This window comes from Gasterosteus aculeatus, chromosome 11, assembly GCF_964276395.1.
Source record: "Gasterosteus aculeatus chromosome 11, fGasAcu3.hap1.1, whole genome shotgun sequence".
NCBI classification, from domain to species: Eukaryota; Metazoa; Chordata; class Actinopteri; order Perciformes; family Gasterosteidae; genus Gasterosteus; species Gasterosteus aculeatus.
In genome coordinates, this window is record NC_135699.1 from 4,295,963 (window position 1) to 4,323,639 (window position 27,677).

The 27,677-nt window shown below is 48.1% G+C and overlaps 1 protein-coding gene across 6 annotated transcripts; it reads right to left on the minus strand.

Annotated features, from left to right (window-relative positions):
* LOC120827213 (myosin-9) lies at positions 1-27,649 on the minus strand. 6 transcript variants are annotated; one of them, XM_040189907.2, is made up of 41 exons: positions 27,301-27,623; positions 18,299-18,630; positions 17,116-17,272; positions 15,806-15,833; positions 15,614-15,707; positions 14,285-14,305; positions 13,265-13,357; positions 13,106-13,169; positions 12,438-12,536; positions 12,206-12,349; positions 11,981-12,076; positions 11,603-11,874; positions 11,310-11,483; positions 11,000-11,173; positions 10,795-10,909; positions 9,556-9,740; positions 9,223-9,344; positions 9,063-9,132; positions 8,814-8,974; positions 8,596-8,704; positions 8,377-8,508; positions 8,018-8,224; positions 7,780-7,917; positions 7,516-7,639; positions 7,215-7,386; positions 6,909-7,121; positions 6,680-6,824; positions 6,375-6,581; positions 6,054-6,158; positions 5,602-5,754; positions 5,213-5,461; positions 4,908-5,120; positions 4,590-4,802; positions 3,738-3,899; positions 3,501-3,629; positions 3,329-3,417; positions 3,111-3,234; positions 2,784-2,992; positions 1,941-2,049; positions 1,685-1,857; positions 1-1,494 (listed from the first exon to the last, which is right to left on the minus strand). In XM_040189907.2, exons 2-41 carry the CDS (start codon positions 18,623-18,625, stop codon positions 1,380-1,382), a joined length of 5,886 nt encoding a protein of 1,961 aa, XP_040045841.1. In that variant the 5' UTR covers positions 18,626-18,630; positions 27,301-27,623; the 3' UTR covers positions 1-1,379. The 6 variants fall into 6 exon arrangements, with proteins under 6 accessions (XP_040045841.1, XP_077940622.1, XP_077940623.1 ...); XM_078084496.1 differs by lacking the exon at positions 27,301-27,623 and adding an exon at positions 26,649-26,802; XM_078084497.1 differs by lacking the exon at positions 27,301-27,623 and adding an exon at positions 18,889-19,001.
* Between the last annotated feature and the right edge of the window lie 28 nt (positions 27,650-27,677).

Genomic DNA, 27,677 nt, shown 5'->3' on the forward strand with positions numbered 1-27,677 from the left:
TAGCGGTTTAGAAAGCCTCTTTAATGATACCAACATTTCACAACATAATTTTCCATTCCAGAGATGCAGACAGAAACATTAAGAATCAAGGAGATTTTTTTTTTCCTCGGGGATTTATTGTATCACCTGTGAGCTGTTATTCTAACACATTCCTCTCACTTCCCAGCAGTGTGAGCCGAAAGCAGCCCCGTGCACAGTGAGGGTTCTCCAGCATCCAATATGGCTGCTCACCTTTACTTCTGCCCCATAACTCGTCTTCATCGACAACCACAGCTTCTTCCCCCTCAGCAAGCTGTGCACTGAGAATACAGTGTGTAATGCAATACCCCTTCACCCCATTTTAACGTGAACACGGACAAAAACACGGATAGTGATAAGGAATGTTTAAAAAAAAAAAAAACGCATGTCCAGGAAAAAAAGAGAAACAAGACCCTGTCCAGTAGAATTCAGCTGCATTTAAGGCCTGTGTGTGTGTGTGTGTGTGTGTGTGTGTGGGGGGGGGGGGGGGGGGGGGGGGGGGGGGTCTGTGAGCTTACTGAATTAGCACGTGCACAGCCTCTTCAAAACGTCTTCTCAGTCAGTCGTGTCAAACACACAAATGCAGTGGTTTATAATGTTTAGGCTTTAAGTGTTTTTTCGTTCATTTCAGTGCAAAATTAAGAAACTTCCGCACAGTCACAATCAATGCCTTCAGTATGCGTTAATGAGTCTCCAATTGTGTCACTTGAAATCCACCTACAATTTCATTTTTCGCAAGAAATGTGTGTGCATAACCGTAAGCCCATAAAAGCGTAGTCACGGGTATCAACTGCAGCTAAATTGATAGGATAATTTCCGCGTATAAACCTTCATTATAAATTGAAGCGAGAGCATAATAAACATGAAGCACTTCCATTCTTAAGAAAGATCTTAAAAAAAAAAAAAAAAGTTCAGCATAAAATACAATTCTATAGATTGAGATATTACTTTGGTCCGCTTCCAGTAATCGGTCTTCATCCACGTCTACTACTTTGTTTTCTCTTTCTTCAATTAGAAAAATAGATCCCAACTCAGGACTATTGTAATTGTTATCCATCCTTACAAAAATATTAGATTTATCCCAGAGAACAAAAAAATGAAGCAAACAAAAAACAGGTGGCCCCCCTCCGCAAAAGAAAACAGAGTTTAGTTTAGTTTGTCAGCCTGGCGTTTGTCCGAGTTTACTGGCTTCTGTATGTGTTTTTAAAATGCATAGATTGTCAATAGTAAAGCGGTCAGACTGTCACCGGGCCGAGTCTCCCTGTGTGTTCCTCCCCCTTCAGTAGGTACATATCGTGTGTGCATTTGAAATCGGCCTTTATGTGATGCGGTTCTAACGGGTTGAGAGGCACTGCGGCGCTTCATTCCGGCTTGCGCTCGGGCTCGGGGGTCTCGCTCTTGGCCTCGCTGTCCTCGTCGCTTTCAATGCCCTGGCGGGTGACGGTGCGGCGCACGGTGAAGGGGAAGTCGCCGCGCCTGAAATGATAAGGAATAAAGGACGAGGGAAGCAATTAACAAATCTTTAAAAGAAAAATTACAATACCCTTAGACACATGAGAAGACTTTCCACCATCTTGTGTCAAGATTCCCATCTTTCTGAATTAATGATTCATTCACCAACAGATCTGTGCAAAATGGATAAGAAAACCACAGTCCCTGTTCCCACCTGAGCTTGTTTTTGAGGGTGGTGACTTCACGGTTCATGACGTCAGCAGACTCTGTGGCGTCCTCCAGCTCCCTCTGCAGCTTCCTCCGGTTGGCGTTGGCTCTCTGAGCCTCTTCCTCAGCCTCCTCCAGCTGCCGCTTCAGCTGCTTCATACGAGAGTTCAACTTGTCCACCTGCAGATTGGACACAGAACGTTGGTCAAGCAGAAGAGTTCCGATATCCCTTCTCCCGGATGTGGGCTGCGACCACCTCTGACCTGGTCTTTGTGCTGCTCCGTGTTGCGTCTCTCGTCGTCCACCTGCAGGATGACTTCCTTCAGCTTCTTCTCAGTGCGTCTCACCAGCTTGGTGGCACCCTGCCTCTCCCTGAGTCGAGAGCACAGCATCGGTCAGACCAATGTTCCATAATGTGGGCTGGTGTGACCCAGTGGTGGAGGAAAAATATTGTCCTCTATAATCTCTTGTGTGAATATGAAAAGCATCCTGCAATAAACAATTACTATATTTGTAGCTGTAAAACTGGTAGTACCGGAGTAAATAAGTAAATGTTATTGAATGTACGCTTCATCCGCACACTTATCACAGAGTAAAAAAGGGACATTGGTATTCCCAGATGAGTGACAACTTTGTTTAGCTCAACATATTTCCAGTAACTGGGTGGAGCTAAGAAGCTAGCAAGCTACCTAGCAGGGGGCAGTCTAGTTAGCTGGATGCTACATAGCTAGCTATAGCTTGCTCATAATCTATAACCGAACAGTAGCTGAACGCTAGCTGGTTAGCCAGTCTGCTACAGATACATCAGGCTGCTTCCAAGAGTCCTTCCTTCTCACTCTCTACCACCCAAGAGAAGGAATGAGCTAGCATCCAGCCAGCCAGCTATTCGTCTCTGGAGCTGCAACCACACCCACACTAAGGTGTCATGGCAACAAGTTAAATGACCACAGCCAACAATTAATTAATGTCGGTTATACCATTTCTAGTATAGAAAAAAAATGGAATAAAACATTTCAAGGGACCAACGCTCTGTCATCTAGGAAAGAACATTTTACTTATTAAACTGTCAAGGCAAAAAAGAAAAAAGCCTTGGCTGAGGCTCCCACCTGGTCTCCATGTCCAGCTGTTCCTCCAGCGCAGCGATCTTCGACTCCAGGGCTAGCATGTTGGCCTTGTACTTGGACTTTACGGTTCCCTCCAGCTCCTGCAGCTTCAGTTTCAGCTCCTTGTTCTGACGCTCCAGCTGGCATCGAGCCCCCTCCACACGCTGACAAGTGCTGCGCTCTGAGGTCAGCTCCACGTTCATCTGGTCAGTCTAACAAAAATAATAACATAATAAGTTGGACGGGGACGGTTTGATCAAATTAGCAACTTAATCAACGTTTCTTCTGGAATGAGGCTTCAACAAGTAGCCGGATTGTGCGTCCACAAACCTGCAGCAGGGCTTTCTTCAGCCTATCGTTGGTCAGCTCGGTGTTGCACTGCTCCTCCTCCAGCTCCTCCTCCAGCTGAGCGATGCGAGCCTCCAGTCGTCTCCTCTCCTCTACAACTTGAGCACTGAGAGAGATCCGAGAAGGGTGTGAACAACGGTCAACAACAGGCGATGCACACGACAGAGCGCCGGGCGTTTTTTCACTCCGGCGCGGCTTACTTCTTGGTGGCCTGGTTGTTAATCTCATCCTGCAGCTCGTCCCTCTCCTGCTGGGCCTGTCGCTTTACTCGCTCTGCAGCCGCCAACTCCTGCACGAAGAAAAGAGCGACGAGATTCAGTACGCAACAGAGGTAGAGGGGTAGAATAGAGGCGGAGGGGAGCGCGAGCAGACCTCCTGCATCTGGATCATCTCAGCCTCCATGCCCTTCAGCTTCTTCTCGGTCTCCTTGCTCTGAGCGAGAATCTCCTCTCTGGACATGCGAGTGTCCTCCAGCTCCCGGATGAGATCCTTCATCTGGGCCTGCAGAGTCAAGGTCGAGTCCGTCAAACAGAGTCGGAGGGGCCGGTTGATGTTGACTGTGGCTTTTTTGCGGCCGTACTGAAGACATTACGTCCACAGTGGACTCACCTGGATCTTCTTCAGCTGTTTCAGGGCCTCGTCGCGGTTCTTGTTGGCCATGTCGATGCCCGCCTCCAGCTCCTTCAGGTCCAGCTCCAGCTTCTTGCGCCCGGCCACGGCTGCGGAGCGCTGCTTCCTCTCGTCCTCTAGTTCCATTTCCATCTCCCGCACCTAAAAAGGATGCCGGTTAGAGCTCAGCCACTTCAAGACACAGCGCCTGCCTGCTTACACCCTCTAAGCTGTGAACACATTTATATTATTCTAACGCAACACTGACTTCGAATTAGTTAACTGCAGCCATATAAATGTGTCAATGTAGTAAATCTACTGAGGTAGCGGTGTAAGAGGGGAATATGCATGGGGCACATTCAGGCCATGCTCAATTTTGAATGACTGTAAAGGTTGTAAAACAGGCTCAGGCAAACATTTCTAAATGCCACCAAAAAGAAATGCTAATTAGCCACATTTACATATACTGATTACAAGCAAATAATCTTTGCTACAACATAGTTTGGTTAGAAGTTGGCACACTACTCTACACACGTCTGTGCTATGCCAGTAAACAGAGCAGAAGTAGTAGAGTGATCAGAAAACTAAACTGGCCGATCAAACAAAAAAAAGTAAGCAATCATAAAAACTAGCTTGCACAATTGAGAGAATGGCTGAATGTTGCCATTTCAGTAAAACTCATCCAATTGAAAAATTTGCCTTAAAATACTTGAAAACGTCACAAGTAGAGATTTGAGTTCCTTCTGTAACTGAACTTCTCCAGGACTCTTTATGCAGATTGTTCACCATATTCAAGCCCAGTTCCCGCAGGACGCACACAGTCACCATATGAACACAACACTCCGTCCGTACCTGTTTGACCAGCGCCCTCTTCTTCTCCTCGCCCATCTCGTCCCGTCCCGACAGGTCTCGCTCATACTGGGCCTTCATGGCCTGCATGTTGACCTCCAGTCGCAGCTTGGCGTCCTCTGTGCCCTGCAGCTCGTCCTCCAGCTCTTCCAGCTGAGTCTTCATCTCCTCCAGCTGCTGCTCCATCGCACGCTTCGCCTTCTCCAGCTCGTGGACCTGCAGAAATAAATAAATTAATGAATTAATAAAAGGCTTTTGACGAGGACATTACGCGAACAAAGGACACCTCTGATAAATAGAAAAAACATTTTCCACACTCACGCTTTTGCCGACATCATCCTTAGAGGACACCAGGTCCTCCATCTCGGCGCGCAGCAGTTTGTTGTTGCGGTCCACTTCGTCCTTGATGTCCATCAGAGAGTCCAGCTCGCGGGTCAAAGCCAGTGCCCGGGTCTCTTTTTCGCGGGCCTCTGCTTCAGCCTTGTCACGCTCGTCTGCGTAGCGGGCAGAAATGTTCTTCTCCTCTGCCAGCATCTGGGAAAAGCCGGGATGACACGTGTCAAATCTTTGGATTTTAAGTCCAAGCACAGATAAGAAAAGGGTTTCACACAGATGCAAACACACACCTGGTCAAACTTCTTCTGCTTCTTCTCCAGGTTGGATACAATCTGCCGGAGATGGTCCTGGTCGACCAGCAGGTCGTCCAGCTCCTGCTGGAGACGCGTCTTGGTTTTGTCCAACTTCTCAAAGGCGGAACATTTCTCCTCCATGCGCTGGTTCAGTCCCTCCAGGTCCCTCTGAAGTCTCTTCTTACCCTCCTCTGCGGTCTCCAGGCAACCCGCGTCCTGCTCCACCTTCTTCTTCATTTCTAGAAGCTGCATGGAAAAAGGCGGTGTGTCAGTTGAACATTAGATGATCCGAGGCTTCATAAAATGAGCCTGATGATGCAGCAATAGTTCAAACTAAGTTTCTAAGCTCAAGTTTGAGCAGCTTGCCCATGTGTTTTTCTTCTGACCTGAGCCTGAACGGTTTGCAGCTGCTTCTCCACAGTCTTCTTTGCCTCCTCTTCCTCCTCGAGCTGTTCTCTCAGGGCGTTCTGCTCGTCCTCGAGCTGGCGCAGACGTGTGCTGTGGGACAGCTTCTGGCGAGTCTCTTCCTGGAGCAGTTCCTGTTGGAAACACGAGCATGTCAATTAGAGTTAGCAGACCGTTTGATTGCTGGGGCATTACAAAGGGTTTTAAAATCCTAGAAACGGGGAAAGTTGAAGTGATCTATCAATTCTATCCACTCAGAAAAGTCATTTTCTTAATAGTGTTTCATTTGGAAGTTTGAGCTTCGCTGTACAGAATCATGAATATGAAGTTTGACATTTTCAAATCAATCTGCTCAAAGGGAACGCTTTATGGTACTTTAGCAGAGGAGGGGACGTTTGAACATACAGGAGGGTGTAAACGGGTCTGTGCGTACCTGAACATCTTGCAGCTGGGACTCCACAGCAGAGCAGTCTTTTGTTGCCTTGATAGACTTCCCCTCCAAGTCACTCAGCACGGTGGTGACGTGCTCCAGTTCAGCCTGAGGACAAAAGAGCAACGACTGAACCACTGAACCGACACAACACGTCACCTAATTAATGATCAATGTGTTTGGACACAGTGAGCCGGTTTCATAAAGACTCGGGCCTAGCATCACAGATAAGTAATAGTTCACTGACTGCAGATGGGATTCAGAGCACGCGTAAACGGAGCAATGAATAACCACCCTCGGTGACGAAGGGTATAAGAGACGTACCTGCACTTTGGCCAGTTTCTCGGCCTGCTCCAGCCTCTGGCGCTCGCTCTCCGAGTGTTTTAGCTGCAGCTCCTGGACTTGGGCTTCGGCCTTCTTCCGGCGATGCTCAGAGTCTCCCTTCCCCTGCATCAGCGTCTGCATCTCAATGGCGAGCTCGTTCCTCTCAGACTCCAGAGCCTGCTTGGCCTTCTCCATGGACACTTTGTTCTGTAGGGGGCATCAATGTTTCAGCAGTCAAAATAAGAAATGCGCATGAAGGTGAATTTAAAGTGGTTCCGATAAAAAGGCCTCCGATAGAGACTTACCCGCTTCGCCTGCTCCAGCTGCTCGTTGAGCTCGTCGAAGGCCTGGGCGTGTTTCTGCCTAACCTCGACCAGCTGCTGCTCGTGAACTTTGGCCTCATCGTCCAGAGTCCTTTTGAGATGTGCCACCTCGGTCTCACGCTTGGTCCTGGGGAGGGGAGATCAAAGTTTGTTTCCCGTGTCAAGATGGATAACAGACTTCCTTTAACAGCATCAGGCCCGGCATCTCTACCTGAGCTCCTGCTGAGCGGCGGTGGAGTCCAGAGTGTCCTCCAGCTCGGTCTTGAGGGCCTCCAGCTCTTCTCCCAGGTCCCTGCGGTGTTTCTCTGCCTTGGTACGCGCCTGCCTCTCCAGCTCCAGGTCCTCCTGCAGCTCAGAGAGCTGAGCCTCCATCTCTCGGATCTTTTTCTGCGCCAGGTTCTTCTGCGCCGCCTCCTCCTCGATCCTAACGGGCGCAATGGATCAGCAAAAAGGAGGGGTGAATGGGCGTAAAATGACACACACATAAAAGCAAGGAGCAGCAAAGTGCAATACAGACCTGGCGAGAGCAGCCTGGAGCTCTTCCTCCTTCTTGGCGAGTTGCGCGCGGAGCTCGGCAATCTGGGCCTGCAGCTCGGCGATCTGGTCGTGGATCTCGTTGAAGTCCCCATCCAGCTTGCGTCGGTTCTTTTCCAGCTCCTGTCGCTGCTTCTCCTCCCTGCGCAGGCGATCTGACAGAAAAGGACAAATATAAGTTTATAGAGAAGAAAACCAAAAAGAGTGCAAACCCCTGTTTAGGATCAGTAGGATGTTCAATAGCTGTAATGTGATTGACTGTCCCGAGCAAGTTGGAATCTTACCCTCCAGGTCTGTGATCATGGCCTCGTGTTTGGTCTTGAGCTTCTGCAGGCTCTTGGATTTCTCCTCCTCCTCCGTCAGGTTGGTGGTGAACTCGGAGATTCTCTCCTCCATCAATTTCTTCTCCTGTATTCACAAAACAGGAAAAAAGCAGGTCAACAACAAGTGTAACTGAGTAAGATGATCCTTTCATTTCTTACATTTGCCCTGAGCAGAAAGGGCTAATTGAGCACAGTATTTGTTAGTCTTTCCATCTCTTTTCTCACCTTCATTAGTTTGTTGTTCTGGTCGTCGAGAACCATGACATCATCTTCAATCTTCTTCATCTTGGCCTCCAAGGTGACCTTCTCCAGCTGGAGCTTCTGTCTGGCCGCTTCCTCCTCGTCCAGCTGCTGCTCCAAGTCCTGCAAGCAAATAGACGTCAGGAGGAGGGTTGAAGGACCAACTAAAAACACGTATCACACCTGTAAATCAGTGGGCATGATGGAGGCAGGTAGAACTTACCCCGATATTCTGCTGCATCTTCTTTTTCTCAGACTGGAGTTGCGAGGCGCGCTCCTCCTCCTCCTCCACGCGGGCCTCCAGGTCGTGGAGGATCTCCTCCAACTCCTGCTTCCTGGCGGCCAGACGGGCTCTCATCTCCTCTGCCTCGGCACAGAGCTCCGTCTCGGCCTGAAGCTGTTCCTGAAGGGCCATCTTCTCGGCGCTCAGCTGAGGACAGATGAGTAAAGTGAATAACGCAACAGCACTTATGATATTGAAACAAAGCCTCCCTCATCCTCGGTCTTCTACATTTCCTACCAATTTCCTGATGAGGAAAAGACAACGACGGTGATGGACATTGTGGTCTCCATAAGTTTTACCTGATGCTGTTTTTCCTCCATCTCCTGGAGCTGCTGCTCAGCATACAAATGCTTCTCCTTCACCTTGAGCAGCTCGTCATCCTTGGCCTGCATCTCCTCCTCCTGCCTGCTGACTTGCAGCAGAGGCTTCACCTTGAGTACAAAATGATTAAAGTTAGAAAGGACAAAATACAATGTAAAAATGAAGGGGAGGGGTTAAAGTAAGCGGCTGGGGTTTACCTTGGTGAAGAGCCTCCACCACTGCCAGTTCCTAAGCTTGAGATAGGCAGCGCAGTTCCTCTGGATCACCTTCATCGCGGTCAACTGCTGCTGTCTCTTGGCAAAAGCCCTACAAAGCAACATTAGTTGTTCAGAGATGCAGATTAAAATAAACACATTTGTGTTTCTCTGAGCCAAAGCTACTGAACAGGATCCTGCAGTCGAGTCGGTCCTCTTACTTGCGGGCCACGTAGCCTCTGCACCAGGCCTGGAAACTGATGATGATGTCTGTGATCTTCATGTCTCTCTCCTCCTCCAGGTGAGCGAGGACGCCCGCCCTGAAGAAGACTTTGCTCTGGCCAATCCGGAACAAGTTTGGATCCAGCTCCAGGCTCTTTATCTGAGGGAACAGGAGACGCGCTGATCACGTTTAGCTGCAGAGGGACTCGCTAGCGTGGAGCTTAGCGAGAACTTTGTGGAGCTCTTACCATGAGCACGCAGGCCTGCTTTCCATCCATGAAGCCCTTGGGGATGGCATTGGGAGTGAGGATTTCATACCTTCGAGATGAAGCAGAGAATACGTGTTGTTGTTTTTCGACACACCTACCAGAGAGAAAAATGCATGCTGGGAAAATCATTCTGCCTCACCTCTGTCTGAACTCTTGGAAGACGATGCGGTTGGGGAAGCCTTGCCTGCAGATACGGATCCCCTCCAGCACCCCGTTGCACCTGAGCTGGTCCAGGACCAGGTGGGGGTCCAGTTTACCAGCCTGAGGAAGGGGAACATTTAGGTGTGGTGAAGCGCTCCATTTGACACAGCGGACAATTCAAAAAGCAACCAAGTTGTAGCTGTCACTGTCCAGCACACAGGATCAAGAGCAATCAGCCCCTTCGAACTCGAAAAAAATGAGAAAGCTCAAAGATCCCGACAGGGACTTTTAGTAGGACCACCCCAAAGAGATGCCAGAACTTTTCAGCTACCTTCTTCTCGTGGTTCGGGATGATGCAACGAACAAAGTTGGGGTTGGTATTCCTCAGAGTCGCCATGAGTTTGGACAGCTGCTCTTTGTACAGCTGGCCCACCGTGCGGAACATACCCTTGCGGGTCTTGAAGGCACCGGGCATGTCGGACATCGACACCTTATCCAGACCTACGATGCGGTCCACTGAAAAGAAGAAACAATAAGGAGAGACATTATGTAAGAAGTCAGTGGATTTTAAATTAAAGTATCTGAATATTTGACCAGGCAAACTCAAACCAAATGCAAGAATGACTTATGACCATTGTGTCTCCTTTTGGGTAAACATACACCAAGAGAGTGCAAAGGCGGTTCATAACACCAGGACCAGTGAAACACCACACAACACAGTGAATGCTGAGGGAGACGGGAATCAGGCGAAGGACATGAAAGGAGTCACCAAAAAGCTTGTGAAGCGTGGAGAGATTACACACCATGATGAAAGCTAAACTCAATGCAGTGAAGGGAAGCAGCTGAACAATTGTTGACGCCAACGGTTTGTAGGTCGTCCGAGTGAAAACATGTGATGGTTTGACTAAATCGAGTCGGGAAAGTGGCAAACTGAGGCGGTTGCAGTGTGAATGTATTTCTGTTTAAAAAAAAAAAAACACACCAAACCCATGCAGTATATACCCATTGCTGCAGTACCCATGACCAACACCAGGAGGCCCCAAACAACACTATTACACAGGGGGGGAAAAGGAGTTCAATGACAGCAACAAGTGGTAAGAAGACCAGACGTAGTGGTTTTATTGCAAGACCCAGAAACAGTATTAATCTACTGAAGGTTAAAACCTAAAAACACAAGTTTGAACATTTAGGAGAAATGGATGAATGCCGGTGAGGGAAAAAAGGCACATCTAAAAACAAAGCAGGAACAGGAGGGAGGGACTAAATGAAAAAAGAAAACCTCGTCACCTGAGTCTGAATGTAGAAAAGGAAAACGGTGATAAAAATAGGCTCTCTGAGAATTCTGTATCTCTGAGGCCCGGTCAAAAGAGAAGGACAGACAAAAACAGCGCCGTACACAGGAAGAAATTGATGGAAAGAAGGTCGATTTGAAAAGGTAAAGACAAAAAGGTCCACACACACCAGACAATAAAAGAGCAAAAAAAAAAAAAGAATTGTGAAATACAAAAACGTAGACCCGAAATACATCAATATTCAGCTGAGAGTCACAGGATTATCTGCCTCAACTCACCGTCCTTCCAGAGCTCAGACACAAACTTGTCGGTGGACTGGTTCAGCAGTGAAGCCACGTTGTCGTTCAAGGGGTCCATGTTTTTCATCAGCCACTCGTCTGCCTTGTAGTCAACCTGAGGAGTGACAATAGGGAGGAAGACTGTTTGAGAACTGGACACTGAACATGTGAAAATTTCAGAGAAGACTGAAGAAATGACATCTACCTTGCCGGCGTAATGGATTATGCAGAAGTCTGCCTCATCCTTCAGTTTCTTGGGCTTAAAGAACTTGGGGTGGGTGCCCTGCTCCTGGAGCACCTTCTCCACAAAGCTCTTGTCCGTGGCTTTGGGAAACCAGCACTCCTCATCCAGCAGGGCGAGGATACCGGGGGGACTGGCCTGCGTACAGAGGAGAGAGTGCAGATCTTGAGGCATGAGACACACAAGCCGCGGAAGAGCAAAGAAGCACGCAGGACTTTATTCCGGGTGAGAAGGGGAACAAAAGCTGTACAGGCGAGTGGGTTCCAAAACTCACAGGTTTCTCAATGAGCTCGATGCAGGGCTGCAGGTCCAAGCCGAAGTCGATGAAGCTCCACTCGATGCCCTCTCTCTGGTACTCCTCTTGCTCCAGGATGAACATGGTGTGGTTGAAGAGCTGCTGCAGCTTCTCGTTGGTGTAGTTGATGCACAGCTGCTCAAATGAGTTGAGCTGTGGGGGGCGGGAGACAGGAGAGAAGAGCACCGTCAATCAACAGCACAAAATTACAAACACTAAAAACACTGTTGGGGTCGATCGTGCCGTCGACTGTACTTCCAAGTTGGGATTACCTCGAAGATCTCAAACCCAGCGATGTCGAGGATGCCGATGAAGGAGGCGCCCTGCCTCTTGGTCTTGTCCAGCGCTTTGTTGATCCTCATGACGAGCCAGCGGAACATCCTCTCGTACGTGGCCTTGGCCAGGGCCTCCACAGCAAACTCTGCTTGCTCCTGGGTTTGAGCCTTCTGGACGAAGTCTCGGCCCACCTTGATGCGGGGCGACAGGATGGCCCTGGTGAAGTCCGTGACGTTCATTCCCATGAGGTGGCTCACCTTCTGTGCAGCTGACGCGGAGAAGAAAAAAAGCAAAACGGTTGAGTTGAAAGATGGCAGGAAAAGAAACAAGGATAATGGACAACTTGTGGAGGTTTCCCCTCGTCTGGGACGTACCGGTGTCGTCGGGCATGGAGGCCTGGTCCGTGTGGCGCTCCTTCTTGAAGCTCATGTTCCCGAGCTGCAGCACAGAGGCCACCACCTTCAACAAGCCTGCATGAAAAATAAACCGGTGAATGAGTGGGGTTTTATGGTGACCTGAAAAGGAATAAGAAAAAAAAAAGGGGGGGGGGGGGGGGGGGGGCGGAGGTGGTTTTGAAAGTGATTTGCTGTGTGCTTCACCTATCTGCTCCTCCTCTGGAATACTCATGATCTTAAAGGCCTCCAGCGTCTCTGTAAACAGGTCCTTGTCCTGCTGCCCGGGAATGGTGACGTTCCCGTTGGAGAGGAAGCGGTAGTTGTTGTAATTTTCGAGGAGGAGTTCATCTGAGAGAAGGGACGTTCGTAGTCAGTTAAGTGGTGAAAGAGCCTCAGTCTGCCGCCTTCGAACAGAGCCGTGCAATACGTTGCTTACTGCGCAATTTATCTCCGGCCCCGGTGAGCAAGTAGTAGAAGATGTGGAAGGTCCGCTCGTCTTTGGCCTGGCGAATGGCACGGGATTTCTCCAGCAGGTCTGTTGGTCAATCGGTCAAGGAAAAAAGGCTCTTTCACCCCTCCCCTCCCTCAGATACTGACAGCGCTGTATTTGCAAATGGTTTTTTGATGCAAAATTTTAAACTTAGTACGTGTACAGATTGAGTGAAGAAAAACTTATTGTACACCACTCTACACACTTGTGGTCCAATGACAAAAGAGGAAGCCTACAGAGACTGCCAGTAGCTCATAATGATGCCGTGAGAATAGAGATGGTGTAGTGCCAGTGAAATGTTTGTGGAAGTTACTTTCCAAGCGGTTAAGAAATTTTATATATAAACGTATATGTGGGTTAACATCAACTCATCTTGGATTAGACAAATAGTTTAGCATTTCACGCCACCAGTCCCAGCTGTGGAGACATTGGTGCAGTCTGTTCATAAGGCATTTGTAGGTCTATGTACTTTACTTTTGACCTCGTGTGTATTTTTTATCTTTATTTATTTTACGGTTTTGCATTATCGGGACCTTTATTCTGAAATAAGTTTGATTAAAAACGAAAACCACAAGCACTAACTTCTTCAAATCTAAAAGAAGCATTGAGGATACAAGTTTCAATATTGGCACCGACGATGTAACCGTTGACGTCAAAGTTGATCCTGATGAATTTTCCCTGTAGGGGGAAAAGAATTGAAGAGACATGTTGGAAGAGTCCAGCGTAAAAACAGTTAAGGAGGTCTGACTTAAAAGAAGGAAACCAAGACTTACGAATCGGGACGAGTTGTCGTTCTTGACCGTCTTGCCGTTGCCGAAGGCCTCCAGGATGGGGTTAGCCTGCAGCAGCTGCTTCTCCAGCTCCCCCTGACGGACACAAGGCTACACTTTAAGAACGCTCTCCTTTGGTCCACCGGCAAATCACGAGGGTCCGAGTGATGGATTCAGATCTCACCGATGTCTCATTCGGTTAACAGAATGTTACCTCACCATAACAGACAGTAGTTTGCTTCTTTTGAACACAAACAAGCCAACATACTTACTTCTGACGAGGAGGGAGAACAGTATGAAAACATAACACGAAGTGATCGAATGAGGGACGCCATACACACACAGGCAACACATACACAGCACCCAAGCGTCTCCCTCCCCCAACACACATAACTTCATGTTAGTGACCAAATATGCAAACACCTGAAGACCCAGTAACCCGTCACCCAATGCAAGAATCGTCCAGTGAACCCAAAGCACAAACACAAACAAACAACAAAGCATCCTCCAATTTAACCTTCTTATACGCTGCATCAGAGCACTGATCAAACAGCGGTTTTGTCAGCAGTTGTCTATCCATTTTATTTAGTTCCCGATTCTGGCCTTCCTACTCAGAACCTCTTGATTAAAAAAAAAAGCAAGTCCGCCTTTAGACTAACAGAAGCGATAGAGGATGAAAAATTAAACCAGACAAAAACAAGTCTCAGAACAGAAATTGCTGTGTTTTTGTTTTTCTCCAGCAAAGACCCTCCCTCTTATCCTTCCTTGTCTGGCTGAATTTTTCACAGGAACATTGAAAAGGCCACCACCGATCTGCAAACAAACCTCCTCCCTCACTTCCGAATGGCTGACGGGACACGTCGCCTCTGCCCTCGATTACAAAGTGACTCCCACAACAGTGCGCTCCAGCGAGGGAGGGGAGGAAGAACGAGGGGAGGGAGGACGGATGAGGGGTGGAAGGGGAAGGCGATGACAGAAGCAGGTGGGGAGGAAGAGCGAATGGAAGGGAAAGAGTTAACTCACATGTGACAGGATCGAGCTGGTCTGTTGATGGGAAGAGAGAAATACGACAACCTCAAAAAAAGGGGGTTTGATGGATTTTGTGTTTTCATCACTATGCTGCTTATCATGAAGCAGGCGGGCGAGATAAGCGCGGTGCAGCTTTTCCACCTCGATTGCTAGTGATATTTCTGGTGAGAAAGTGCAGAGGCCACACACGTCGAGTCAGACCTCTGGTCTGTATAAAACGTGTCAGAATCCGGACTACTGTTCCTGCAGGGCTACAGAGAGGGGAAGCCCCGCCCCCTTCCTGTGGGCCGCAGTCCCCCGGTGGTCAACAGCAAAAAAAGATTAAAACCGTTGATCCGTGCAATTGTGCCATAAAATACATTACAGGTCATTTAGCAGACGCTTTTTATCCAAAATGACTTCCATTACACTTTAAACCCGTGGCTTTTTCACATTTTGCCCAGGGAGCCATTAAGGGTTAGGTGTCTTGCTCAGGGACACTTCGACTTGAAACATGGGGCAGTCGGGACTCGAACCACCAACCTTGCAGTTCCCAGCACACCCGCTCTACCATCTGTGCCACGACGATACACACGGGATGTTTGTCAACGGAAAGACAGTTTTGCACAAATCGAATTTGTATATCCAATTTGCATTTTTTTTCTTCAAACTCTTGTTTCTCGATTAGTGAAAAAAGGGTTTCAATAAAAAATACATCACACCCAAAAGTCAAGTTAGTGTCGTCGTCCTCAGATTGTTGGTGTGTTTTGTACTGGGATGAATTCACACCAACAGGGGATCTCGCTTATTCACGTCACAGCTTAAGATTAATCGCTGGACAAAAGGGAAAAAAAAACAAACTCAGGCAAGACGCCATATATGCGTGTCAAATATAACAGCCGTGTTGGTAAGGTACTTTGTGCTAGACGAGAGAAGTAGTTTCACACAAAACTAAATACGACAAACACAATTTAATTTTACTTTCAAACGAAAAATATTAAATTTCTGCCATTGACCCCTGAACATATTTTTGCCCTTGAAAGGGGCGGGACTTTGTGTGTCATCTTGTCCATCCATTTCCCTTCTGAAGGACATAAAATTGTGTCTATGGCAGAAAATAAGGTGCTTGGATAGGCACAATGGGACGTTGGATCAACAATCGTATGCAGGATCAAGTGCGTCAGTCAGGGATGGAAGTTGGACGGCTATGTGTGGGGGAAAAAAAATTATGGAAATTATTGTTCCTGGAATGGGTCACACCTGCAAATAAATCAAATATAAAGCCAGAGGAGGGAGTGGAGTGAGAGATGCAAGTAAGAACTGTGGATCAAAGGCAGGACCGACCTGGTCTTTCTTGGTCTTGTGAGAGGAGGCCACGTGAGCCAGATACTGGATGACCTTCTTGGTGTTCTCAGTCTTACCGGCACCAGACTCTCCTCTACGAGACGGGAGAGAACGTTTTCTTTTTAGATAAGGATAGTCCAAAAAGCAACAAAGGAGAAGTATTGTTACTCTAACGTGTCGTCTGTTACTCACGTGCAAAGAATGGACTGGTCTTCGCGATCTGTGGAAGAGATGCAAATGTAAATTATGCTAAAACCCTGCAGAACAACTACGCCGCTCGCTGTAAGAGGGAACGCTTTATCGCCGTGGCGCACACGGGTCTGTAACATGCACAACAGGAAGTACATTGATCAGACAGGAAATAAATATCCGGCTTTCTGGAGGTGCGGCTGTGTTTCAAACTAAGTTGCTAATTATCCTTCTCCAACTTTGGTGAAGCCAAACGTAGAGGGAAAAAAAAAATGTGCATGATGATTTTTTTACTTCAACTAAAACGAGGCTGTATTACAAAGACAATATTGTAAAAGGAACATATTTCAATACAAAAGCCCTGCAAGAATCAAAAACAAGGTCCTCGCAATTAAAGCTGGGAGATGTGGAGAAAATCAACTATCTTTTTACTAAACGTTTAAAAGATGAAACGATGCCTAGTTTCACAATAGATTTACTATCTGTATGTTGCCCAATCCTATTGGTATTGTTGAGCTTCTGTTGATTGACGTAGAGCACCACATGTTTAGGTAATGGGGAATTGGTACAAGACTCAAAAAACAAACATATGCTCAACACAGGGAATCCCCGTGATGACACCTTAGTTATGGTATTCAAAACAACTAAGTGAATCGAGGTCATAGAAGCTGGTTGAAAAAACCACAATCTCAACCTGCGTTTGTGGGCACGGTTTTGTAGCCTTCAACAGTAAGCACTTTATTAAGTAAATACCTGCAAGTATAATGAGCAAAATTGACTGAAATAAGGAACACATTTCAGATGGGTTTCCACACTTTAATATGTTTTTGCCACGCGATCCTAGAGGAGCTCCGTAAAGTTCAGCTGCATCAAAAACAAACATAACGAGCCAGAAGTATTTTTAGGTCGTCTGCTTATTCTCTGTGGCATAAGAGCTGCAATGGGAGTCACACAGGCCTCATGTTTTTAAACACAACATTTCTTAGCTTGAATTGAGAGCGTTGGGTGTTTTCTGAGGCCGGTGGGGTGACTAAATCATGCTCAACACCATGTCAATATTCTGCAGCTATTGCTCCCCGTGGTCTACAATAGCCCACTCGCTACTGCCACGGACCTCCCATCCTTTTTTTACACCATCATTATTTATTTAATCGCAAGGACTAAATAAACCGTCTGTAATGCAGCATATATCATACAAACTCATCTCTTGGGATCCCTGCAGCATACGGCTGTGCACGGAGAACAGTAGCTCATGGACAATGCAATGTGATTACCAGCGCTTTGCTTCTTTTGCAGCTAGAGCTCAGACTTACCCTGCATCATGCTTCTGTAGGACGTGTCGGTGATGGCGTAGATGTGAGGCGGCATTTCGTGCCTCTTCTTGCCCTTGTACATGTCTACGATCTCCTCGGAGTAGATGGGCAGGTTCTTGTACGGGTTGATGACGACGCAGAAGAGACCGGAGTACGTCTGCGGGACGGATAGAGGGGGCCGTTAAAGGCACACTTAAACATGGAATGTGATGAAGTGGAGGTTGGCTGGATAATATTGTGGGTCTCATCCATGAGAATGGACCTGATAAAGAGTCCAGATCATAAGCTGGGATACTGGATCTTTCAAATACTGTATCACAGTAGGCACTGCTTCAATAGGCATCCCCCCGTTACCCTCCTATATCATTACAAAATCTCAACCGCACCCTGCTGCATGTTTTAAAGCATGATTGGCAGAGGCGCTGGTTTAGAAAAAAGGTCTACGGGTCAGAGTAATCTCTTTTGGACGTCAACACTCCTACATTCCTCTCTATGATCTCCACAATAACTTTTCTTTTGTGTATCTAGACTTGTTCTCCCGCAACTAGAACTTTTGTTTGTGTGCTGCATTCCTGCTGCTGCACCCCCCCCCCCCACATCTCTGTACCAGGCATGTCTTCCTCTCGCTCCCCCTTGAGGAACTGTTGATCTGAAAAGACTACAGAGCCCAAGGCGCTCTAACCAAACCAGGGCCTGGACCTCTGGAGAGCTGTGTCGATGTGACCGGGTCACACACACCAAGGAGAAAATCACTCCCAGCCCACCACATGGGGATATATAACAAATTGTGGCAGGGAAGTCATTGCAGTTGCAACACCATTTAGTCTTCTATGTGCAGCCTTCCTTGACTCTCATATCGCTCAAACTCTGGAGTGCATTGTTCACTGCAGCTTCCTGTTTACGAGACGACTCCAAACACGAGGCGGGGTTGCATACCATGAGTCACTCTGCAGCAGAATGGGTTCTTTCCAAATGGGGCTTAGCGAGAACACTGTGACTTGGAGGCTAAAAAGCAAAAGGCTTTTAACAAACAGGCTCGAGTCACCTTGATCACCGTTTAGGGGACAAACATAATGGGGAATGGTGGCAACACTGTATTAACCAAAACCTTAATCAAATCTGGATTTGCATCGTTCTTGATAAACTTGTGTGGGAAAGAGTCTTTGACAGGCAGCACACTCACGTAGATGAGACCAGAGTAGTATCTCTCCTTCAGGTTGTGCAGCACGGAGGCCTCGTTCAGGCAGGTGAGCTCGGCCATGTCCTCCACCTTGCTGAACTTGGGCGGGTTCATCTTCTGGATGTCATCCTTGTTCACGGAGATCTTCTTACCGGAGTCGGCCAGCTCGATCACGCACTCGTCGCCGCGCTCCTCCTTCACGCAGCCGGCCTCGAAGCCCAGGCGCTCCGAGGGCACCCATACCAGCTTCTTGGTGGCCCAGTCGGCCTGCGCCAGCGGGTTGTTGACCATGTTGCGGTCCACGTACAGGAACTTGTCTGCGGCGGACATGGTGGCTGTTGAGAGGGGGGGAGAGTTTGTGGTTAATACTGGGAAATGCACACGCAGTAATGCAGACAACTAATTAATTATGTTAAACGTTGGAACTCTGGGGAATAAAAAGAGTTGACCGATGAAAGCCTGCTCAAAGTTGGGCCGGGTCGACATAAAACAAGAGCCTGTCGAACGTGGCTCCGTGTTACTTGGCAAAATGCCGTGAACGCACACACATCCAGCTGCTGGACCTTCCCAGGGGACGGAGGGGAAACATTTGCCCTGTAGAGGTGCCTCCAGATTGACAGAGCGCTCCGGCTCCTTGTCCGTCTGCTGCTGGGAAGCCTGTTTGCTTGGGGCGGGGGGGCGGCTTGGACTGCAGGGGGGGGGGGGGGGGGATCTTGGGAGAGATTGCAGAAAGCTGTGTATGACATATGTTCCTTGTCAAATAGTTTCATGGGATTAAACTCAGCAATGAAAACAAGTCTTTGTTTAATGGAAGCGTTGGTGTTTGGTCTGCTTCAGAGGGGCACAAAGATAAAAGGTCCAGAAAGGAGTGACAAGTTTGTTTGAGATCAAAGATGATACGACCGATGAACTTGAAACCATTTCCTGGTTCTTCCTCTGTTGCAGTACAGAGGCCGCATGCAGACAACCAAGAAATGAAAGAGTTTTGTTACGACCACACCTTAACTTGGAAGCCTGCCATCAATTTTTATGTCATAAATCTTTTTTTCCGTTTCTGAGTAAATATGATAAACCACTTAACATTTGGCCGGGTTTCCATAACCGGTGCACTTTAAACACAGTCCGTTTGTCAAAGGTTGTGCGGAATGATTGAGGCGGCGGCGTTTAGTTGTTGATCTCGAGGAAGGTTCCCATTAAGTTTGCAATGAACCACAGCATACGGCATCGAATGCAGCAGGCAGACAAAGGTGACTCTTCACAAGCGCCTCCTTTAACACGCCTCTTAAAAGCTGGTGGACGGAGCGCTGCAGCTTAAGCCCCAGAGAAAGTGACCAGACAGGTATTTCCAGGGTAGAGGGGAGAATAACAATAACTCAAGGTTAATAGTTAATTAAAACGCGACGTGCTTTCATCGACGTGCCAAACTTCCCCGCCTTCAATTATTGCTCCACTGCTGCAGAGCAGGACACCTTTTTCCCGGCAACACCCAGTGTTCACTGAGCGTAGAAAAGGACATCAGAAGTCGGAGTTACATTTATTATAGTTTGACATTTTAAAAATATTGTCTCGATCCACGAAAGTCAAGATTCAAGAATGCGCGATGCTTTATGCAAGATTTGTAATCATAAAAACAATGTGGGAGAAGACGTTGCTTTTACAAGCCTTGCCTTTGATAGCCTGATTAAGGACGTTAATCATGTTGTTTTTAGACAGTTTAAGTTTATTACCATGGATGAACCTAATGTTACTTAGGTACTTAAAAGTATGTATATGTATACAAGTATATAAATCCCTCCTCTGCACACAAAAAAGACCCGTAGTTGCTTTGTTTCCTGCGTCCGTTCCAGCACATTAACCCTGATCTGTGAGAAAGAAAGCCGAGGGAGCGGCGTTCTTCTCATGACCCCCCCACCCCGTCCTCCATCATCGCTCTCAGTCGGCAGACGCCCGTCTCCGCTCAAAGCCGCCTCCCAACTCGCCTCCCGTTTACCGACCCCATCCTGTAATGGGACGTGGGGCCAATTAGTCCTTCACCTCTCAGCTGGCTCTGCACTGCCTTCCCTTGCCCCTCCCAAGTCCTAACACACTCCCCCACCCCGCTCTGTTTATCCATTCTTTTCAGGGTCGCATTCCTCCCATGGTCACCCTTTATCAGGGGGAGACGGCGAGCAACGGCATTCCATACATTTCTCTGTGCCTCCCCCCTTACGTTTCCCTGGCTTTCCTTCCCGTTTCCTCCCCGTACTCCCACACACACGGGACATTTTTGGCAGCAGTGAGCAGCGATCCAACTGGCCGACGTGTCATTCGGAGTATGTTCCCATGCTCCTTTAACGTCGCCATGCAAGGTACTCGCTCCAGTCCATTTGGATCGATTGGCCCCCACGATGGTTGTATTACACGCCGTGTTTTTGAAGACAACTGACTAAGAGTTGCGGGGCTGCTTTTAGGTCGATGCGTTCGATTATCACGGCAGTGCAGGCCGGCAGGGCCATGCATTGACATCACGATATGGGACTTACATCGTTTGTGCTACCTGCTTCAACCGTGCTTTGAAGTATCCGTACATTCAAACAGTAGGCCTAACTTAAAACACAAGTTCTAAGTTCAACTTGGGGATTTTGAATGGACTATTTCTTATGAAGTAACATACAGCTCATTTTAGGGAATACCATTTTTTCCCCCTGGTTTTAAATGCTGCATTACAGTTAAGTGACATCATTCCAGAGAGTCATTAACATACAAAGAGGCCATTGTTTATTACAAGAAAGCACCACAATATCTGTATCATTCGTCCAGCCCCACTGGGCTGAAATGATGAAATAGTTTTAAAAAAAATAAAGTTTTGTTTTTTTAAATAATGAAATAGGGAAGAATGTCAACAAAAAAAAACGTTCTCAGGATGTCGTCTAAGTGATGTATTTCCCGGTCCAACCAATGGGCCAAAGCCTAAAAGACCTTTCAGTTTACCGTGAACTAAACCAACAAAAAGTAAATTATATTTAAGATAAGGGTTTGGTATTTTTAGCTTTAAAACTATATTTATAATCAGGTGATCAGTTCAGCTCTAATATGGACCTTATTGTAGCGGTCTGTTGATATGTGCCCCGGTGTGACTCACATATTTGCCACAGATAACTCAGTGACACACATTCAGCCCCCTCCGGAGAGCAGCTCTAAAATTACTTCAGAAAGGCTATTCTAGTTCGACAAGTGCTGCTTTATAATTGAAAGCTGGGAAACGGGGGGTCCCATTGGACAAGCTTCGGCGTAGGCCTTGTGGAGGCTGACCGTTGTAGTAACACGCGGATGTTTGCTTGACTTTGAGACAAAACAGTCTTCACAGAAAAGAAGCTCCTGCTTGGCTCACGTTCCTGGTGCCGCGCTGCCAAGATCCTCCGTAATCCTGTAAGAATCAAACCTTCTCAGATTCCTTGGCGCTCACGACCACGCTCAGCTGTGAAAAGAGTCCATCCGTTCTGTTGCACCCGTTTACGACGAGATTAGCCGGCATAGATATTCATAAGGAGGATTAGTCCTAAATTGAAGCCACGGCAGCTGGAGGAAGACGCAGTCATCCAGTAAAGACCGCTGAACTTTACGAAACCCGACTGAGATACCATCAAAGGATTATGTCCAGAAGACACAGCCTTCTTGAAATAAGCAGCGCATGGACACGTTTTCTGGCCTCATCACGGGAACCAGAGTGTGGTTTCAGGCAGGAAGTGATGCAGCGAGCCAGAACTTTTGAGGAGGAGCAGCAGGAACTGGGAGAGCAGAGCTACAGAGTCTCCTTTTCAGTCCTGATGGCCCCTTTTAGAGATCAGGTCAACCTCGGCCTTCATAAAAACTGAGGCAGGCAACCCTTCAGTCAGACTCCCTCACATTCCTTTCCACCTTGTCGACCCTCCCGGAGTAACTGTAAAAAGCAAGAGACTAGTCTACGTCTACCAAAGCACGACCGTATGCAGCAGAACCTCCACCCGCTCCGGCTGGAGGGAACCCATAAAGCAGCTGGGCCGCGTCGACTGGCCCATTGACAGCAAGAACATTAATAGCACGACCGAAAAGTCAATAACGCTGCACTCCACTGCCAACTGCAACATCCCAGCTGGCCTGACGTGAGGCGAGGCCGCTCACCCCGACAGTCACCCATGTCGGCTTGGCTTCATCCGTTTAGAAAACCCTTTCAAAGCAAACGCTCCAATAGGGTTCCAGCGTCGGCGCCGCTTTTATCCCCGTCGCAGAAACAATCAATCGACTGATGGAGAGTTGTGCTAAAGTCGGTGCCAGGCGGGCTGGAAAGGTTCAACGTCAGTCAGAATTCTCTCTCGCCCCCTCCCTCCTTCGCTGGTAGTGGGAAGGGTGGGGCAAGGATGCAAGAGGGGAGGAGAGAAGGGCAATGAGAAACTGGAAAACTATTTTGCCATTCGCAGAACTTTGAGGCAGAGGGGAGGGAGAGAGAAGGTGGCAGAGGGGAGGGAGAGAGAAGGTGGCAGAGGGGAGGGAGAGAGAAGGTGGCAGAGGGGAGGGAGAGAGAAGGTGGCAGAGGGGAGGGAGACGAGGTGGCAGAGGGGAGAGAGAAGGTGGCCTTTCTCCTCACTGTAGTTGTGCGCTCGCTGTGCGCCTCAGAGGCAAAATGAAGCTCTTGCTAAAAAAAAAAAAACAAGACTCCGCTGGATCACAGATCTAACATCATTCTCGCATTCCTGCCCCGACCGGGATCCGGTTTCACTTTGAACCCTAAGCTGGTCGATGCCATCTACCGTTCACAAGCAGAGGCCCCACTAAAGGTCTGACGGGAACGCCCGGGCAAGGCAGCTCACATTACAACAATTGGGTCCATGTCACAGTCATGTTTTGTACAATTGAACTGTAAGGTAGCTTCAGATGAACCCACTGACCTCTTTATCCTTCGGAATGTGAGTTTTCTGCATTTCAACCTAATTTGATCGATGGGAGTCAGGAGGCGGTTACCTTAAACGACGCGGAGGACAGATAACGATTGGATGGTATGATAAGCATCCCATCCCCGGGGTCATTGAACAAATTCCACATACATCAATTAACAGGTATCCTGTTACAACATTGAATGCAGCGGTTGACAGATAACCGTGTGCCCCGTCAGTGGAGCGCTCAGCAGTATTTACCATTAGACAAATACACGGGTGGTTACGTAAGCCTTTTGAAGCAGACTGGGAAAGAATGCAGAGGGGAGTGAAGATACACATTTTAATAAGTCCGCAAAGCTTTTTTCCTAAGGAATGCTCAGCTTCCTTCATTTTACTGGCAACAAACCCAGCGAAGAAAATCTGCCATTCCCGCCTTACGTCTGCAAATGGCAAATTTCTGTCCTTCCTCCACCTTTGTGACCGGGCTCTTCTCAGCTATCACTTATCTACTTTCAGTCTCTCCCTTTGAGACTCAGACTTATCTGGTAAAACAATGCAATCGGCGACCTCAGAGGTCCACATGCTGGATCGACAACGTGGGCGTCTGGTGTGCGACGCAATTTGGCTGACACGGAAAAAAACGTCCAATGGGAGAAAGGCGCGTTACGCAGCACGTTACAAAGTTCACCCTGCACTTTTCTATGGAATCCTATGCCAGGTGTGAATGACCCCCCCCACCGTACAAAGTCTAACTTCTGATATGCATCACCGAAACCTCCACCGAATCTCTTAATATAACATCGGCTTACTTACGGTTTCAAACGCATTGCACGTTACCAGCATTACTAAAAGTTCATTCAAACTACCAAAACCTCACCAACAACCATTTCCTTCGAGGGAATTCGTGGAGGGTTGAGAGGGGGGAGGGGGGGGGGTCACTTCAACCGGGAATGAATGCAGAGTTTAGAAATCATTGATCGAGGATTACGTCATCATTAATATAACAAAACAGAAAGCTGAATTTCATACTAAGCCACAAGTACTGATTGGGGCGAGGTCGAGGTCTGTCTGGATCAAGTCCTCTCTGTACAGAGTTTGGTCGCCGCGGAACCATTTCCTGGTATTGTTCGCCTCCATTGGAACCTTACAGGTGCTTGCGGTGAGGGCGAGGGAGGGGGGGAGAGGAAGGGGCGTCGGCAGAAAAAAACAAGCGGAATAAAAGCGGTGAGGGGAGCAGAGGGCACGAAGAAATGAATTACTGCAGATGTGTCCATGACTGAGACGACATAATTATGCTGCTCATGACGACTAGAGGGAAGAAAAGAAAAAAAAGACTAGACGTTCAAGAAAAGAAATCTGCTAGTAAGAACTCAATTAAGACAATGTTGGTTATACAAAACTCAAGCAGGATGCGCATTGCGTTCGCCTGCAGACTGAATCCCCCACCATCACTACGTACGGTTAATAGAGAATCTTAACAGTCCACTTTCAGCGGAATTTCTTTCCCCGTATGAATGAATCTCAGCTGACTGCGCAGGAAACCAGACAAGACCCCTCGCTGCTCGACCACATCGAGCGCTGGGGCCACGCAGCAACTGGCTGCAGCGAAGAACGTCGCCACCGTGCAACAAAAGAATACCAACAATTTCCCAAAGCCTTGCTGACTCATTCAGATAAAATAAAAAATATAAAGAAAGAAACTTTCTAAATAACTAGTTAGCTGGCAGTATAATTTGCTTATAATTGACAAATCACTGCAGCTTAAGCTCTGGTCTTTTTTCCAGGCAGTGCGATCGTCCGTTTCTCTCTTAGCGAAGGAGGCCGGCGAGTGCGTTCAGATGAGCGCACATACAAAAACACATAGATTAGAAACACCTTCCCTGTGTACCAACAACATTAAGAGTTCATACCCGAAGAAGACGTACCGTGTCACACAGGCCTCCCCTTGCTGCACTCGTACTCGCAACAAAAAAGGGGCCTGGAAGTAATCTGGCTCAACAAACGCTACCCTACTTAGAAAGAACTTGCACATCGTGGGTGCGTTTCATTTCGTCTAGCCTACAGTACGCAACCCTACGGGGAGGGGCACATTGCTGACACAAGAGCAATGGAATGTAACGATCTCCGTGGGGGTCCTCCATAACCGCGCAAGACTGGCATCAAGTGAGAAGAACTGGCCCCCGGGGAAGCACTGCAAGTGCCTCATGCATGACTCAAAATACAACAGGATGCGACGTACCACACGTCACCCAAAGGGCCCGTTTAAGGCTACATGGTCACGGATTTTTGGGGCCTGTTTTATGAAGGCGTATCATCCGGAGAGATGGCTTTGATTAAAACAAGCATCGTTTGACAAAAAAAAAAAAAAAACACACACGTTTGTATTTTTTAGCTGCCGTTAACATTCCAGCATGAAACCTCATCTGAACAAATCATTTGTGTCTGAGTACCCAGTGAGGTAATCTCACGCTGCGGTTTCATAGCTTCTTGGCAGAAGGCATCAGCTGATCGTAAGCGTATGGCTCCGATCTCTACACTGAGGCGCCGCTGCCGCTCTCCCGGACGCCTCAACCCTCGCTTTCTAAACGAGAAGCAGGTTTGGAGTGAGTGGACGCCAGGTTTCAGAGCCCACACGCTGGCCGACTCTACACCGGCCATCAGCAGGGCGGCGCAGGCATACCAGGGACTGTTTGCCTCCCCAGAGTGCAAACACAATGATGTGCCGGCTAACAGAGCAAACACAAATTGACCTGACAAAGCAGGCTCGTGTAGGTGTGCAGAGACGGGCCCAGTTAAGCATGAGGAAAATGTGACACTTGATGGATGGGACGGGCCGTAGGCAATTAATGAAGACTGGTTTTCATGTACATGGAAACAGGTCATTGGGTGTTGCGTGATATGGGAAAATAATGTTATACAGTGAAGATGATTTTATAATTTCCTTAACGTGTTTCTACTTTATTTACCCAATACTGTCATTTTCATGTGGAAATTGCTCCCCAATTACTCCTGGAAGACTGATTCCCACCTCTTGCTGCTTCTCCTCAAGTCTCTTCCCTTCCTTTAGTATGTTCCACAGTTTGCGACGCCCTCTCAGAAAGAATTGTGATCTGTGACTTTGCGGCCACATAAATAAAACGTTCTTAGCTCGATACATCCCACAATGTCTGTCACGCTGCCTATGCAATGTCCAGAGCAGGGCCGCACTGTAATTACCATACAAACCTGGTCATTTACAGCTGGCGTTCTTCTTGTGGATTTCAGAATTCCGTCTGGCTAACTGATAGAACCACTAGCGCCCATTAACCAGTGTAAGAAAAATGCTTAACTCATCACCAAAAGTGTGTTTCGAGCTGCTCGAAACCCAAACTTTTTACTTCATAACAACAGCCACATCCCCAACACACACGCACGCGTGTATTACAATCAGAAGCCATACAATTAGAGATATGCCGACATACTTTCAAGATATGCTCCAAATCATGAATTTGAAGAACCTCCCGCAGGGGGATGTGGTAGAACTAGAGTCAGATGGCATTCATCCTTTGCTGGGGGGCCATTGAAGCCCCCGGTGTGCCGCACAGACCTGCATATGACATCGGCTTTGTGAGGTCGAAGCAGCACAGCGGCGTCTCTTTTTATCCCCCCCCCCCCCCAGAGAAAAGCGGTGACGTCATGTGGCCAAGCAGACTTAACACCGGCGGCCACACACAGCGTCCAAGTTAAGATGAATCCACATAAGACACGTGAACCATCCGGTGCACACTTGGCCTAGAACTCACTTTTCCTCCACGGCCTTTATTTTTATAGCGCGAGTCATTGAAGCGAATCACTTCCTGCCCGCAGCGTTACCGTTATGCCCACAGAGCCCGCACTGTATCTGACGCCATACGGCACAGCGTTCATTTGAAGTTCAAAAACAATAAAGTGTACGGTTAAAAAGTTAAAGAAAGCTCGGTTCGAGTCCGGTCTTTCCGGAGGTCCGCTCCGCCCGTCGCGGCGGCGGTGAACTCGCGCTTCCTGGTTCCGTGCACTTGCCGGAGTAACGGGCAGACCGAGACGTTACGTCGAGACAGCATGGCGGACGAACGTGTTCAAGTTTAAACAAATTACCTGCTCTTTTTTTGGGTGCAGGACGCCTTTTTGGGGGGGCTGGTTGTAGCAAACAACTACCGGGTGGCTCAGTCAGCGTCGCCTTGAGTCAAACTTCGTTTCCCGTCGACAGCAGAGAGTTTCAGGCTAAACTACAGCGCTCGCGTCCTCCCTCTCTTCCTCCACTCCAATCACTCTATCTTTGCTTTTTCTCTCTCTTTTTTTCCCCCCTTTCTCCCCCCCTTTCCTTCGGCCCTCCCTCTTCTGCTAGCTGCTTACTGGTTCGCGTAACATCAGTCAGTACGTAGCCGGCCGGGGTGCGGCCCGGGACCGGAGGGGGCGGGCCCCCGCCATCGCAAACAGCCGCTCTGGCCAATGGCCGCCGCGCTTTGATAATC

Excerpts from the sequence above, each read along its gene's own strand:
- LOC120827213 (XM_040189907.2), bottom strand. The coding sequence starts at position 18,625 with ATGTCCGCCGCAGACAAGTTCCTGTACGTGGACCGCAACATGGTCAAC. Across the intron at positions 13,170-13,264 it reads ACGACAACTCGTCCCGATTC|GGAAAATTCATCAGGATCAA; the intron begins GTAAGTCTTGGT and ends TTCCCCCTACAG. Across the intron at positions 5,462-5,601 it reads TGCAAACCGTTCAGGCTCAG|CTTCTAGAAATGAAGAAGAA; the intron begins GTCAGAAGAAAA and ends TTTTCCATGCAG.